Source organism: Aplidium turbinatum, chromosome 9 (assembly GCF_918807975.1).
Source record: "Aplidium turbinatum chromosome 9, kaAplTurb1.1, whole genome shotgun sequence".
NCBI classification, from domain to species: Eukaryota; Metazoa; Chordata; class Ascidiacea; order Aplousobranchia; family Polyclinidae; genus Aplidium; species Aplidium turbinatum.
The window spans coordinates 21,295,389-21,312,972 of NC_137480.1; the positions used below are offsets into that span (position 1 = coordinate 21,295,389).

Here is a 17,584-nt window from a genome sequence, read left to right on the forward strand (position 1 = left end):
TTGTTTGAAATTAACATTGTGCTTTGTGACGTCACAGAATGAAGATTGAGTCGCCAGTCCCGATGAAAGGATTTCCAAAGAAGTTGACGTCGTTGTTTTAACACGTCATTGATGACTCGACGCTTGCGTCATTTCAACAACTCCCAGCTGACAAAGTGATTCTTTCTACATCTCTTCAACGTTGACAGAATGAATCAATCGGAAAATTTTGTCAGGTTTTGTTGTAAATTTGATTTCAGGGACAGCTGCATCGATGTAACTGCATTTCACACGAAAGGACTTCATTACAATCGTACATGTTCCAACCATCGTGTAAAGCGATGAAGATAATTCATAGATTCGGATTTTTTTAAAGAGTTCTGCGCTTGTTTTTACATAATTATCTTTCATTGAATCCACATTTTTCTGTTTCGTTGTAAACAAGTTTTTGGGATTTAGGAAAGACGTTTTTTAACGTTTCTAACGCGTATCATTTGTCGTATTTTTTTGTCAGCTTGACGCCTTGTTTGCTTTTCAACGTTTTTTTGGAAGTTAACTGCTCAAGGGGGGGCCGTTTTTGGATCCAATTCAATCAGCTGTTACGTGTTATCCGCTGATGCTATTTCAACAGAAGTTGCACTGGTGTGAAAGCAAATCATTTGTCTATAAGTTTGAAAAGTCATTATTTTAAAATTTTATATGTTAAACTTGATATTTCTATTTTTGCAAAGGTACCCAAAAACGACAATTTTGATTTAACTTGCCGCTATTTAATTACCATGCTAATCCGATTTCATGCAAACTTCTAAATAACAAAGAGCTCGATCGAACGCACGAAGTGTGTGTGCGGTGTGCCGAATCATTGCATTGATTAGAATTTACGACTTGCGAGCAAATCTTATTGTAAGCTACTCACTGATTCTAAAATAGTTACAATCAGAGTAACATTGTTACACGAATTTGAAAAAAAATCAAAACTGCGTTTGTTGTCTTACATTTTTATCCTAAACTAATGCATTCCGAAACTCATGGCTAGCTTCTAGTTTTGTGGAACCAAATTTTTCATAAGTAACAGCTTAGCCTGCTTGAATAGCTGTTTACATCTTCGTTTGTGTATTTTAGGTCTACAATTGAGTTCGTAGTATGAATATTTTTAGTAGAGAGAAGACAATTGAACATGTTGTTGAAATTATCTGAAATTTCTAAGTCCAAATTAGGTGCTTTTGAAATTGTGGATTTGTGTCAAGTCGCATCACAAATATCATGCAGGCCACATCATAAGTCATTTCGCTTACGGGTGTTTATAAACATGACTCATAAATTACATCCACAAAAATACAGCATTTACATCAACAAAGCTAAGTTGGAAGCTCACTTTTTATTGAAGATTGTGTCAATCAATTTGAAAATACATTTTTAGTCCGCCAGCGTCGTAATAATGCAACAGCGAATTGAGGAACATGCGTAAACAAAGGAAATGTGAAATAACCCACAGTCAGCAAATCTACATAAATTTAACGTTTACAAATGTTGAATCAATGTAAAAGGACTGGATTGCTGACTGGGTCCTTATTGTTTGAAGCACTAAAAATACGCGTAAAAGCGACAACATCAGCAAGGCAGTGATTATGTTTCTGGCCAAAAAAAAATAACTTTTGACTTCAAAGATAAAAATGATTATAACAAAGCTTCAAAGTTTGTCGTAAAAATTTTTACAGAGATACAATAAACATAATCATTTTGTGCCAGATTGTGAGAAGATTTCCTAGATTCTTTCCAACCATTTGCATGATTGCAAATTATTTTCCATAACTTTATATTGCTAAAAAATGGCTTCTTTGTTGAAACAACGTGGCTACAATTTTATAAAAAATTCTTAGGCCTACTACATTGAAGTAATGAAATTTTTTTTGTGATTTTGCTGATGACGTTTTACAATATCCGAGAAGTAAAAAATAATAATGATGAATTATTTTACAAAACCGTGGTTTGCAAGTGCTTCACAAAAAATTGTTGGGGGAAAATTTACTATTAGACGTAAAACGTTTGTAAAAGAAAATGTCGGTTTACGTATTTATAATGTTTATTGCGCTGTTATCGAATTATAAACTGCCTGTAGGCTATTGTCTACCTTTGTAGTTGCCGGCCAGCTTAGAGCAGCATGCAAACTAAGCGTTTATGGTATTTGCATCGTGTTATGATTCTCGAAAATTTCCCACAAGGTCTTTATTTTTATCGTGATATTTTGTGCCTCTTCTGTCCTAAACTTGAAGTTATTGTGCAGCACAATCCACATCGGTTTTTAGACTCAGTCTTCATTGAAAATCTTTTGTGTGGTGCATCATTTCAAGTAGTGTCTTCCCCTAAACTGTTACACAAATCGCCCAGAACCAGGTTGATTATTATGTATCTTACAGCAGTTGAGAGCCCATTATTGTATGTGTGGAATTATTACTGTAGATGTCTGACTAAATTCATGCCAAAGTCGAGCAAATTCTGCTTTCGGGATCCTTGCCGTTATTTACGGTATTTTTTGTTGATAAGTTTAGGCAGCATTTTTCCAAGATAAATGAAGACATCGGTATTGTTCGTCACTTAGATTTACTTTTCTCAGCATTGTTTATTCATTCTTTGATCCACTAGTTTGTCCCACTTTTGGTATAATCGGATCGTTTATAAATGGCGGGTCTTCACAATAGCCGGCCTCTTATACATTGGCGCAACGTATTCAGATGTTGAATCAATGATGAAGAAAGCTGATTTGTTGTTTGTCTTATGTGACGCCTAACTTTATGCCTCGTCTACAGTACAAAATATTTTGTAATGTACATTGTGTACATTGTACATTTTGTTTGTAGGCCTACATTACAAAATATTTTGTAATGTAGATGAGGCATTATCATCTTTATTTTGCGCTCTTTGGAACAAAATACAGTGCACTGTGAAACAAAAATACAGGACATAACAACAAGTAGGCGACATAAAGCATTGAAGGGACGCCATCGAGTTAGCTGATACGTGTAAATGGAGCCTATTTCATAATTTTGAGTGTATCTCACAATTACTGTTTGCAAAAACGCTATTTCTCCGGCTTCTCCCAAAAGCATTTGCAGTGATACATTTCCTCAATTGCAAGTTTTGTCAATGAGAGCATTTCCATAGAACGTTTATTTCGAAACCAGGTTTTCGTGTCTTTATCCAAGAGAAGATTTCTTATTGTAACGTTTTTTATTCGTCAATGAATATTATCTGCTTGAAACAACTGTTTTGAATAGTTTGTGGCCTCCATAGCCTACTATTTTGATCGTGGATTGCTATTCTTCTTTGTAGAGCTGATAACGCAAAAAACGTTTGCTATTATTGTTTCTAATTAACAGCTTTACGATCACTGGCTTTTCTTTGTAGCATAAGAAATAACGCGCTTTGTATTATTGAGGTCAAACCAAACAAAGGAAAGCAAGAGGATGCTTCTCTCTGCTCGCGCATACCGATGCACGAAGCAATTATGAGCTTATGGCTTGTTATCGCAATGTAATCCATTTCACGCTTTGCTGGAAGTGAGCTAGAAATAGCAAAAATTCACCAAAATCTTGAATTTACAAGAAAACTACACAACTTTTAGCATTAAATTTAATATCATCAGATCCGCCTGGCAATTTTAGGAAAAGTCAAGAAAAACCAAGTGCATGGCGTTACTGTGCTTCAAATAATTAAAGGAAATATGAGGGGGGGGCCAAATCTGGCCTCCCTTTGAGGAGCAAAGTGTTAAGTTTTATCGCGTATGTATTTGAATGAATGATCGTTTTGGCTGTGACGTAAGCTTAGTCACGTGTTTTGTGAGCCGACGTCACGCTTTGATTTCTTGCCTTGTGCCTTTTTTTCTAACGACTTTTTTTCCGTCGAAATAATTGTCTTCAGAGACCACAGACTGTACGGGAAGCTCGGAGTTTTAAAGTTATCAAACTGCCAAATTGACTCTAATGTGATGTTAGCTGCTATCAAAGCTACATTATGCCTACCACTGACAACTCAAGTTGATAGCACTGAACCTGCCATTAATACCTATCCTCGTTTCGTTTTTTCAAAGTTCAACTACGTCAAAGAATTTTCGAAACCTAATCGTTATAATTATTTGAAAAAGTCACGTTCAATCGTTCCCGAATTTGTACTCGATTAATTTCAAGCATCTCTTCACCAACCGACCCTATTAATCACCGCACGTGCTTCGATCGTTTTTTCAGTTTTGACCCCCCTGTGGACTCCATGTACACGATGCTGGATTGTATTTGCATCTGTTTAAAACCTCTTCACGTGCACACGAATCTCCCAGACAGCAATTCTGGCGTTTTTTACATTGATTTAGCGTCTGTAAACGTTGAATCAATGTGAAAAGCGACTGACTTGCTGTCTGGGCTAGTGATAATTTGTCCTGTGATATTTTTCTTGTTTTAAAATTGTAACTGCCAAGGCTCAACCTATGAGAGGGCATGTGGGTTTTCAAAGGTGTTTGTCTGGCTTCACTTGACTTGTCATCGCAACTCTGGCAGCCTCGGGTGTAGTTCACTCAAGTTATTAATCTTGCAATGCCAATGATTTATGGATTTTCTATAAAACTTTTGTAAAAAATTGACAAATTTAAAGAAAGTTAAAAATTGTTTTCAAATGATTATTTAACCAAACGTAATTTATAACAACTATTGAAAATATTTTGCTTTTTCAATGTCACAAAGTGAATACTCTTGCCAGGGTTGCCAATCAAAAAGTCAAGTTATGCCTGATTTTTGAGCCCAGCCTTTTCTACCAGCTCCCTTACGAATGCATTTATATAGCGCTGTCTTATCTATACAATATGAGGAATCATATCTATTTGCTATTGCTAACAATGCTCATTGATGCTGCTACGTCACAGATGAACACTTGTTCTAGAATCTTCGGCAATCATAGTCTTGTTGGCTTTCTCCTTCATTGTTGCGTTAATTCTGTATCACGTGATATTGGATTGACGTCACAGTGGCAGCGTTTGCTGATGGAACTTTCTAGAATACAAAACTAGTTGAATGTGACACTTTGTCTATTAAAGAGCGATATAATTGTGATATATACTTAGTTATTACGTTGCGTTTTAACGGCATTTTGTAACAGTAGCATGTGATATTGTCACGTCACAATTACAAAATGAAAATGCTTCGAAGGAATTATTTTCATGTTAAGTTCTGTAAAAATATTGGTGAACTGTTATATTTCTGGCTTTTAAACCAATCAGACCAAGTCAATAAATTCTTTTTTCAATCAGAAAGCATCGTGGGTTTTGCCCCCTCAACGTATTCCAGCTAACAAAAGTTGCCATTCTTACACCGTCTCAACCTTGGCGTTGAAATAGCGGCTATACGTTGAAACGATGTAAAATTGGCACCTTTAGTTGGCTATCGTTGTTTTCCTATTTCTTTAAGTTTATTTTCGTATTACCATCTACTGGTGGAGTTCACTTCCTGATGAAGTAATTTGAAAATAAACAATCTACTGCTGTTGTGCCGATCCAGACCTTGAGAACTCATTGAAATGATGTGATAATTATGAGATTTAACATCAATTAGACAATGACGGTCGACTTTGAACTGATGGATGTCAAATACGTCGTTTTCTACCAACGTACTGTACATTATTCACTGTGCTGTATATTAGCGGTTTTTGAAGTTATTTAAATCGTTAACCAGGCAGCAAATTGATAATTTTTTACATTGATTCAACGTCTGCAGACGTTCAATCAATGTAAAAGATGACCGGTTTGTTATCTGGGAAAGAGCGTCTATTTTATGTTAGTTTTGCATAACGCATCTCTCTGTATACATTACACCACACCACACCACCTTGCTTGTGCAGATCAAGCAGTAAATCCTATTGTGATGGAACTTTCTAGCTCGCACAAATTTTTCACTGTTACATCGCTTTGCCGTCTGTAAACGTCCTCAGATGTAAAAACGATGAACAATGAGCATACAGTCTTTTGTGCGCATATCCTCAACACAATTGAGTGTCGCGAAGCATTAACCCAGACAGTAAGTCAACCGTTTTAAATAATACATTGGTTTAACGTCTCCAGACGTTGAATTAGTGTAAGAAGAATATGGTTGATTTGCTGTATGGAAAGTGTTACCTTCTGACTCCGCAATCTTGAGTTCTTTTCTTCACGATTCCAACCCGCCGTCCAACTTTGAAGCAATCTCATTTAAAAACAATCTGGTGCTAATATAACTTGCTCCTTCATTTGTGGTTAATCGTATTTGAGTTTTTCTGAACAAGTTTATAATTATAGTTCACGTTTGCTTGGATGACTTGTGTTCAGTTGATGAAGCACAAAGACAAGAAGTGCTCCTTGGCTGAAATCGTCTTACTGTTAAAATTGTTTTCTGATTTTGTGTGATTGTGAAACATGACTTAACGAATAGCTACAGCGATATTACGATGACTGTTTTGCTGTGTACAAAGCTTTGTTCAATAAAAAATGCTTGAAGTGAATGCTCTGGTTCCAGTGTGATGGTTATTACAAATTCCGCAAAATGTTGGCAAAAAGCCACTTTTTATACTTTCTTTAATGGAATAGACCTGGGAATAGAAAGGTGGGATGGGGGCGATCGCTCCATCTGAATCCGTCACTGCTGACTACCAAAATTACAGTCAAATTCTGCAACTAGCTTTTCTGTTTTAATGCTTGATAAGGCTATACATTACAAGGATACATAAGAGTGGAAAAGTGAAGTATTTTTAATTGCAAGCTCGCTTTCGAATAATTGTATTTTCAAGTTAAAACTCACAAAAAGTGTCATAATTCAGTGATTAATATGTTGCGACCTTGCCCCTGCTTATTTCGAAATTCCGAATGTCTGTCGATGTAGAGACGTAAGAAAAGTCAGATCGATGTGAAGGCAACTAAGACACTTGGAGGTGAATCCGGCCACCCTCGGTAACGGGGACATCACCAGATTAAAACTGGACCACTACTAGTACTACTGTCACACCCACCATCAAGGTTAGATCTTGAACCAATTTAATATTTTTAGCTCTCAACCTCGAGTTATAAGTTTCCGTACGTATGGCATCAATAAAGGTAATTAATTCTTAGAGGCCTAACTCAAGCACAAAATTTGAAAAATGCACCCTGCAAAATGGGGCATTAAGCCCGAGTGGCGCGTACCGCCAGTTTGACACTCTTATCTAGAGAGTAAGAACTAGATTAAAAATGTCTTGATCTCCTTCTTTGAATAAATCATATTTGAATTCGCTTTCAACTTGGAATTTCAGTTCTGTGGTGAATTTCGTGTAGACTGTAGCGGCGTAGCCTATTATTTTAGATTCGTGGAAATTAGTAACAGCGCCAAATTCTCATTCTCGATTTTTAACTAGTTTGCCGTCAGAGGCAGTAATAGCCCATGCAATTCTGTTGTTTAACTTTTTCTTATAGGCTACCGGTAGTCTGCTGTTATGTTGAATGTTTGTTTTTACGTTGGCGAAAATGTAGGCTACACCTCCCCAGACAGCAAAATTCGTCGTTTTTACGTCGTGGTTTTTTAATTATTTCGTAGATTTTTAACTATGTTAATGATTTTTCGAGATGTTTAGTACACTCTGAATCTATAATGTTTGCTGACGATACTAATTTATTCTTTTGCAGTAAAAATTATGATAAACTTTTCGAAATGGCGAATGAGGAAATGACAGGAGTAACAAATTGGTTAGCAGCAAATAAGTTATCACTAAATGTAAAAAAACAAAATACATGTTATTCAATAATACAAATAAACTTTCAAACCTCTCTTACACACTGTCTATATGCAATCAACCCATTGAACGTGTCAACACTATTAGTTTTCTGGGCATTTTGCTGAGCGAAGACTTGTCATGGAAACCCCACATGCTATCTTTACTGCAAAAACTTTGGATTTATCTGCAAGGTTAAGCCCTACCTAAACACCAACAATTTGATTTGCCTTTATCATTCCTTAATTGAAAGCAATCTCCGGTATTGCATAAGTGTATGGAAGCATGGTCATGTAACTGTTTTAAAAAAGCTTCAAAAGATTTGCAACAAATTTATAAAAATGATTGCAAAACATGAATCAAATCACTCTGAATCCCATAATTTCTTCACAATTGACGAACTATACACAATAGAAATTGCAAAATTTATGTTCAAACTCAAACACAATCACTTACCCCAATGCTTTAATTCTCTATTTCAACTATTAATAACAATTTGCACTCAATATCAACCAGAAGCAACAATCACTTTTTCCTCCCCTACTTCTCCAAAAGCTTGACTCAACAATCCATTCAGTTTAGTGGAGTTAAAGTGTGGAACCATCTCCCGAAAACCATCACTGAAATTGAAACCTTTTCAATATTTTGCAGTAACTTGAAAAAGCACTTGCGTTTTGAAAATTAACCTCTAACAACCTATGCTGTAACTCTTTAATTATCTGACTGTATTATTGATTGTTGCACCATATCCTGGTATAGCATGCCTTTCCAAATGCCACTTTTGTAAATTTATCCTACATATCATATATTACTATATTATACATTAACATATCTTACCATCAGGCCCGGATTTAGGGGGGGGGGGGCAGAGGGGGCAGTTGCCCCGGGCCCCCCGACTTTTGAAGGGCCCCCTATGTGGTTAAAATGTGATTTTGTGTTATTTTTTTTCCTTTTGGCCTTTAAAGCTTCTGCAAAATGCTGTGCAGTACTGGACTGATGCTACTGTAGACGTAGAGATGGTTTTTTGCGCCGTAGGCGCGAAAAATTTTTTTGCATGGGGGCCCCCCGATCTAAAAGTGCCCCGGGCCGCAACTTTTGAAAAGGTACCATCAAAAAATCCCCTCTGAGCAACAAAGGAAAACGTATATTCTAGCTCAGTTTAGTCATTCGTTCCCCATTGGCTGGCTTGGCGCATTGGGTTAGGGCGGTGGTAGTAATTATTAATTACATTGACGTGGGTTTGATTCCCACCACAGCTGTTGCTCTTTTTTCTTCTGTAATTACCAAACCAAGTTGAAAGGGGATTTTATAATGGTACCTTTTCAAAAGTTGCCCCCGGGCCCCCCATCAGCTAAATCCGGCCCTGCTTACCATACGTATATCTTATATATTACACCCGACCGGATAAGGATGTTGATTACTATCTTTACTCTTCCATGAATAAGCTACTACAGTAGAACTCGGTTAATCCGGATCTTCGCCTAATCCGGATGAAATTGGAAGTACAAATGATTTGTAATCTTTTTCTTAAGAAACAGCTTCGGATTATCCGGATTATTTAATCCGGATCTTCGCCTATTCCGGACAAAAGTTGCGCTTTCTCTATCGCTTTATCCGGATTTTCCAGACAGTTTTGCCATTTTATGCTAAAACGTAACGTGGCTTATTGCGAGAAATTTCTTATCTATTGTTCCGTTAATGTGACGCAATAAATTATTGCGGATTTCTTCTTTTCATGAACAGTAATCCCTCCTAACGCAAAATTCGTGCGCAAATGCCCAAACTCGTACTGTAACTTGAAAAGATGTCGGTGGAATTTTCAGCGGTATGTCGGTGTTGTTTTTCCAATAGAAGACTTTGTTTGAATTTTTGTAAGTTTTCCAAAGAAACTCGTTTTCCGTAACTGTTTTCAAAAGTTTTGAGTGACTACAGATTATTCCGACACGCATGTCTGAAGATGTAACTTTTGCCAGTGTGTTCTTGCGTTAGACGCAGAGTCTACAAATACAATCGTTTTACATGCATAGGCTACAGCATTTCAAAAGAATTCTATCGTTAATATGGTGATCGCGCGTCTCGGAATTGACAGATGACCACACTAATGAATGCGTGCAATTTCGGTGATTTTTACCGATACCCTTCTATCTAGGTAACGTCAGGCTTGATAAAAACCGTCATCGGTTAATCCGGATCTTCGCCTAATCCGGATGGAATCGCCGGTCAAATCGAATCCGGATTAACCGAGTTCTACTGTAGCCTATATCATTTTGTATAATTTAATATTTGCCAGATAAGAATATATCACTAAGTTACTACCAGCTTGCATCTAACTACTCCCTGATTATTATAAGCTATTATGTTCGTTCAGAGGATCGCTTGACTTTTCGTAAGATTATTATTTAGGTTGGTTTGGAAAAGATGCTTGAAACAACTCAGACACTACATCCTTCATCGGCACTACCAAAGAATCTCCACCTCTCATTAGCGATACCAAAAACACTCCATCCCTCATTGAAGCTATAAAAGATGATTCAACTCTTATCAGAAATACCAAAAACACGCTGCTCTATCGTCATGCTTCTTATGCTCTTACATGCGCAGGAAATTAATTTAAAAAACAAAGCTTTTTTAACTTTTTTATCTTGATAATGAGCTGCCATATTATGTATTTGTTCTGCAATATATAGGCTACTTAATATCGTTGCTGCGAACACTTTATTTCTGTATGAAATCTGTAAATAGTCCTTGTTTTGATAGTCCGTTACGTAATTTCAATATGTGTGTGTAACTGTGTATATTAGTTTGTTTTTGTGATGTTGGGTTCAGTCGTGTTCTCATTGCTTTAAGAATTGGCGCTCCAGTTGTTCCAGGAACGAGGAGGCGACTGATTCTTAACTAATTCATCAACTTATTTTAAAGTATCAGGTTTGGTGGCCGTGCTTAACTACAGTAGAATTCGCCTATAGTGACTTTGGCTATAGTGACACTTCGCCTATAGTGACACCTGTTGCAAAGTCCCGTTTGCAAACCATGTCCATATGTTTTGCATAGAAATGACTTCGCCTATAGTGACTTCGTGTATAAGAACACTTTGCTTACAGTGACACCACATTTCTGTCCCTTGAGCTCAAAAATTTCCGTATAAGGACACTTTACGGTGTATTTCCAGTTTAAGTTGGAATCATATTTTGGAATCAATTTTGCATATCAGCATTCGCCAGTTCCCAGCCAGCAAATCCATCTGTTTACATTGATTTAACGTATGCAGAGGTTGAACCATAAAGGATTGATTTGCTGACTGGGTTTGACTTAAACCAACATGGGATGCGCATGCGCAGATACTGCACAAGTGAAGTTATCAACGACGTCATCATTCGTCTATAGTGACACTTCGCTTATAGTGACACTTTTTCCGCGGTCCCTTCAGGTGTCACTATAGGCGAATTCTACTGTATATTTATTGATGCATAGGCCTATACCACAATATTAGATCCTTTCATGCACGTCTTAAACCATTAAGGTTTTGCCACCTTTTCCTTTTGTTAGTTTTGTTACTGTATTTCCATTTCACAATATCATTTCTTTTGCATTCTGACAAAGAAAAATAAATTGAATTGGTGAAACATAAAAATGACAGATTTTGCTGTCTGGGTCACATTTAATTTGAACATCAGATAAGTAGGCTCACTGTGTTGCAGGCTATTTTGCGCGAAAAATATTTGTTGACAAACTGAAACCTACCATTGAGACAAAACATATTTATTCTTACAACTGTTTGGGTTTTATGTAGACCTAACTAAAGTATACTTTTTACCCCCTGTTGCAGCATCATTTGACAGAATTTTAGGCTGTTGTTGGTTTGGGGTGAAAATATATTTCCTTCCAAATGCATCTAAACTGCTATGGTGCTATTTTTTATTTGTGTTATGTATAATTGTACCGTACTATTCTCGCAACAGACGAAATAAAAGTATGCTCTCTCTCCTTTATGAGAAAAAGGAAAGGTAGGCTAAACCTAAACCTTATTTTGTGTTAAAAGTTTCGCTTCCAAATTGTGAACACAGCTCAGTACAGTTTGTTTTTATTTCGGACCATCATCACAAACACTGAGACAATAAGCCTATTTACTTGACTTTTATTAATTTTCTCGTTTACAGACTGAAGTAAAATGATAAAAGGCAAAAATCTCCTTGTCAATAAAATAATGTTTAAGTTTTCGAAAAACACAAGCAAAATGCAAGTCATTGAGCCGGTAAGGAGTTGGACTTTCGCAGGGTTGCCAGTTAAATTTTTGTGAGTTAAAAATTGCAAAATTCCTACTTTATGAATCATACAGTTGCACAGCTACTAGATAGAATTCAAAATTAAAGTAATTTTAAATAAGATACAGAAATATTAAATTCACATTCATACGTTGATGCCAGTATATATTTGTGCCAACAATAAGTAAAACTTTGATATCTTACATCCTGCGAAGTTTCAAATTACAAAAATATTGAAAACTTAAAAAAGGTGGGAGAATAAGTACACCTCATTTTTACTGACGGTAATTTGTTGCATAAGTAGCGAAACGCTAGCGAAGACTCTTGCTTTTCAGTTCTAGGAAAAATAACACTGTGCTGCGTTTGAAAATTTTTTCGCAAAGGTCAAAGATGTTTTAAGTGTTTCTGAATCAATTTTTTGCGCTGAACTCAAAAATGCAACCAGTTTTTTTCGATCAGGTCAAGCTTTTTTTTTATTACATGTTTAATTATGCTAGCTTTGGTCATTATTGTGCACATAAAAACTAATTTCTGTGGTAGCTTAATTGGTCATGCATGTTGTCAATTTTCGCAAGATGGTATTTTTATTTGAATGCAAGGTTTTGCAATGACAACCATTTTAAATACTACAAAAATATAATGACACAGTTGAAATAAAGGCACTTACAACTAACCAAGAAAGCTTCCTAACACATAATTTTGTTCAACGGCGCTCAACCTCACAGTAGAAGTTAATATGTTACACTATAGACACGTAAACACTTAACATCACAAATGTGTTTTAAATGCGAAATGCTTGCCAACATCAATGTGTGAAAGAAAAACGAAGTGTTCAAAATAGCTTAACACAGAAAGCGTGTTAAGCTATTTTGATAATATAATAAGGCACATGATGATATTCCGACGATAAATACAATAACAATATAAATACAAATGATTTATGCTGACAAAAAGTATCGCTTCAAAGATTTTCTTCTATGTGTGGAATTGGGAAGATCTCTTTTTAAGCACCAACAGCAATCTGCAAGCATGTTTACGTCCCAGTATCCTTGGTACCTTTTTTGTTTGTTTGTTTTGTTTGTTTGTTTGTTTATCTTTATCCTGCATTGCGGGAAAGCGGACTTGAGCGCTATGCATCGGTGTACGCCTTTCGACGTACACCTGACCCACGCTGCAGCCGACTGCAATGTCTGTTTCCGGTTGTCTACTCTATTTTATGACTGAAATTTGGTACTACCCATTACTCGAAATCGATCACTGGGTAGAGGCAATTATCGTAAAGTTTCTTGCCCAGAGAAACAACAGAAAGTGCGGGTGGCTGGAGTCGAATCTTTTATCTGGCAAAGGTCTTGGTAGAATCTCTCTCCCTATTCTTCGCTGTAGCCACCACAGTTGTCAGGAAAGTCCAAATGCGAACTCAGAAAGTGCATTTTCACAGACATCCGGGCTCCAAGGGATTGAAAGCTTTCAAGCAGCTCTTTAACCTGTGCTTCGTAATCAGGGCTTCTATGCTTTCTAATCAGGGCTTCTATACTTCTATTCTTGGGTGAGATTTAAATCTCGTGTTAGGTCATTCAGCTCAAGCTGTGTAAGAGGCTTCGGTTGGCTTGTACTTTGCTTTGCATCTCATGTGTCTTGTTCACTTGCTTCGCTCTCTGCAGATGAAGAACACTCCATTTCACTTATTTCTCCAGGTGGTTCTGGAACAGGAATTCCAGGGCCATGTGATACTGGTTTCATGGCTGAAGGAACATCAGGGTACTTCACATGTTGTTTGTTCTTCCGGTTTATTCCTGAAATGAAACTGTTACTCTTCAATCAAACAATAAATGAAAATGCCTCCATACAGTACAAGCATCAGCATACCTTGTAAGTTGGTCATGCAAAAATAACAATCAGTGACATGGTCTTTTCCTTCTCCCCATACCATAGCTAGGAATACCAGAAGGAAAGCTCTTTATTTTCTTTAGGCTCCATAATCTCAAGCTTTCAACGCATGCTCTACAACATATGTGCGGAGCAAATGCCTTGTCCTGATCGCCTAGTTTTACTCCAAAATACGCATCATATGCTTTCTCAACAAACTGCATAATTTTTGCTTGGCGACTATGCAGGGTGACCTTACCACATATACATGTATAATTGTATATACCGTATAACAGATCTCCTCCCTCAGTTTAAAACTAGAGACCTTCAAAGACATACTGTATAACAGAACCTGTCTGGATCATTTTTGCACTTTCTCATTGTACTGTAAAAACAAAACTTATCATTATTACACAAACGTGTCAAATATACTGATGTGGTAAAGTATTGAGTGCACATAAGTTTAAAATAACTATCATCTTAACTGCACACTAACGCAGCCTGTAAAAACCAGTTCAGATGTTTAACTTTTCAAGCATCAGGTGCATTCGTTATGTTCTTCTCATTGTGATGTCACTGAAGTTTCATCAAAACTTAATTCATTTGCTAAATCATTTTTATGACATCACAAATCTCAATCGCAAGCCGCTGAAAGCTGCAGTTGTCAAAAATTTCAAATGCAATTTGCCAAAAAACTAGACCTGATGGAAGAAAACGGATAACAGTTTTGGATTCAGCATCAAAAAGTACACTAAGAACCGTCAATACTTTAGTAACCTTAAAATTAACGCAGCACAGTGTAATCAATCTATCAATCAGAACTAAAATTTAATACCTTCTGCTGATGAATTTGGCAACTCTGTTTTACTTCTGACTTGACTTTCAGTATGAAATGAAAAAGTAAAAACTTTGTGGCTAATTTTGACCATTCCTTAATCCCAGTTTAACAGTAGTTTCAGAATGATATCTTCAGTCTACCATGTGATGGATGATTGATTGGTTTTGAAACTACGTAGTTTCATGCAAGTTTAGTTTTGTATTTTTTTGTCACTTGAACTTTTGCTGGACTTATTCATCAGAAAATTTGAACAGCTTGTTTTGAAGTCTTATAGCCAAACTTTTTAGAGTGTATGTTTTTTAAGTTGGTTAATATTTAAAAAGGGGTTACATTTTATGAGTCAAAACATTTGCTTATACATTTCCGCTATAGACCTATCACCTAGCTATCAGAAAGTTACCGGTAATGCTCAGATGTTTACATATTGTTTAGTCCCTGCTTTTGCATTCAAGCTTGTTCTATCTAGCCTTTTAAAAGTCACTTTCCATTGCCTTAATGTTGAGTTAGTCTTGCTTTTTGCTTCATTGTGCCTTATGCTTGTTGTACCAGGCCACATTTTTGTTGTTGTACTGTATTAAACAGCGATTGGCAACATGTTTAGAGAGTAAAATACAAAGTGTTAATTCATTCAAGTATGTACGGTACTTTGTATAATACCTATTGGGTGTGCGCTTGAGCAACGCACGTTAAGGACTGCTCTCCATTCAGCGGCATCTAAGGGATGGAATAATTTCCCGGCAACAAGACTTCAACAATCGGAAACTTCACTCTGTCAATCCCGATCACCGGGCCTGCATCAGTGATTCAAAGCCTCTACAAGTACCTATGCGAAACTGCCAGGATTAAGCTCTGCAAGAAGATTTTCCAGTCCGAGGATAAAGATTCAATCAATTATTATATCACAGTTAACATACATACTGAATATATTGTTGTGTGTTCAAGACATAGCCCCTTTGCCACTGTCTTGTTATTTTCTGTATTCATTCTCTTCTCAAATCGTTAAACAGTTAGGTTATTATCTTTGCATTTGTATATCTAAAACAATTCTATACAAACAAAACAACCAGATTTTCTTTCTATCAAATAAAATCTGTGATTTTTCAATGTGTGCTTAATTATATCTAGTTTATTTGTGTAAAATGAGACTTTTTTGGTCCATGTCAGCACACACTTCATGAAATAGAGTAGGCTACTGTAATGCAGTACAACTTTGCCCAGATATCATGAGTTAGCTGAAAATTATTTATGGTAAAGGGGCTAATTCTTGTTGCAATGCCTTATCTGGGTTGCAAAGATAGGGGTGCTACAGCATGCAACAACTTAAATTGTTAAAAGTAATCTTTTTCATTATTATTTTTTGTTTTATTTTGCTGGGCAAAGTTGTCCTGAAAGTAGCAACCTTGCCCGCAGCTTGTTTGTTAGCACTATTTTACACATATATTTGTAGATCAAGCAATTTTAACGTGGCATCTTACAACTTTGCCCACAAGCAGTGTTTTTAAAATAACCTACAGTAGAAAAGTGCAGTGGGATGGCGCAGCGGTAAGGCGCTCGCTTTCCAACCATGTAATCCTGGTTCAACTCCCGACTTAAGCTGGTTGTTGACAAAACACCGCTCACCTTTACCCAGGGTGTAATAAATTGGGTGGGCGTAGTTGCTGAAGTAAAGGCGGCGGAGAGAAAGGAACTGGCCACCCTATTCTCATTAGTGCCGAAGGCTTAGTACAATGAGAACCTTATCTTATCCCCTGATGCTTGGATGCAAGTATGGGACTCACCTTTACCAAGCGATGGGATGGTGCAGCGGATAATGCGCTCGCTTTCCAATCATGCAATCCTAGTTCGACTCCCGGCTTGAGCTGGTTGTTGGAAATCACCGCTCACCTCTACCCGGGGTGTAATAAATTAGGTGGGCACAGCTGCTGAAGGAAAGGCGGCCGAGAGAAAGGAACTGGCCACCCTACTCTCATTAGTGCCGAAGGCTTAGTATAATGAGAACCTTATCTTCTCATCCCCGATGCTTGGATCAAGTATGGGACTCATCTTTTTTTACAGTGGAAAAATAACTTTCTGCCCAAATGGTTACCCTTATTGTCGCGATTCGCCATTCCAGACATGAATACATAAAACTATTTTGATCATATGTTGAATTTTGATTGTTGATATCAACTTGCTTATTGAATCGAAATTCCTAGCATATCGACGGTCGAAAACAAAAAAGTGGTAAGTGACATTTTTGAGAAATTCGCTTTTTTGTATTTTCAAAACCTTTACATTTAGGGCTATCTACTACTATTTCCAGCTTGTTTCTATCGTGCTTGTATAACGAGATATCCCAAACCATTCATGAAAAATTAGAAAACAAAAAAGACGTATGTAACACATTAACATAACGTAACACAAGTGATTAAACTGCTCTTAATTCCTTTTATTTGAAAATTTCATCGAAAAAGAAATGTGGCAATCAGTAAAGTATAGAAACGTGCTTCATTTAATAGTTACAGATATTAATGTTCAAAATAACAAAATTTAAAAAAGAAAAAAATTTTTTGGTTTTTTGCCTTTTACTCCAAAGTGTAAAACTGCACTTACGACTTTTTTGTTTTCGACCGTCGATATAGAGTAATAAAATATGAACAACTATTATGTAGTATCAAATCATACATCATCCCGTGATATAGCAGCAACAGTGGATGTTACAAAAATAAATTTTTGGATACCAAAGTGCAGAACGATTATGATGTATGCTTTACTGTTTGTGACAATTACACCAAACAGAAAACATATATTGTTTTGTTAATTAAAGATCGGTTGTGGAAGAACGTGAGACATGGTATCAACTTCCACAAATATGTGATCCTCATTCAAAGGCCATGAGTACTTG

General features: G+C 36.6%; 1 protein-coding gene and 1 pseudogene across 3 annotated transcripts in view; one reads left to right on the plus strand and one right to left on the minus strand.

Annotated features, from left to right (window-relative positions):
- The window catches only part of LOC145776969 (cellular tumor antigen p53-like), a 49,449-nt gene extending 42,960 nt beyond the window's left edge, over window positions 1-6,489 (plus strand). For all 3 annotated transcript variants that reach the window (XM_082588224.1, XM_082588222.1, XM_082588225.1), the window contains one exon: window positions 38-6,489. In XM_082588224.1, the coding sequence (XP_082444350.1) occupies window positions 38-101 (64 nt within the window). In that variant the 3' untranslated portion in view covers window positions 102-6,489. The remainder of the gene's footprint in view (window positions 1-37) is intronic.
- A 7,043-nt stretch (window positions 6,490-13,532) lies between these two features.
- Window positions 13,533-14,252, minus strand: LOC145777408 (uncharacterized; annotated as a pseudogene).
- Window positions 14,253-17,584: the final 3,332 nt, after the last annotated feature.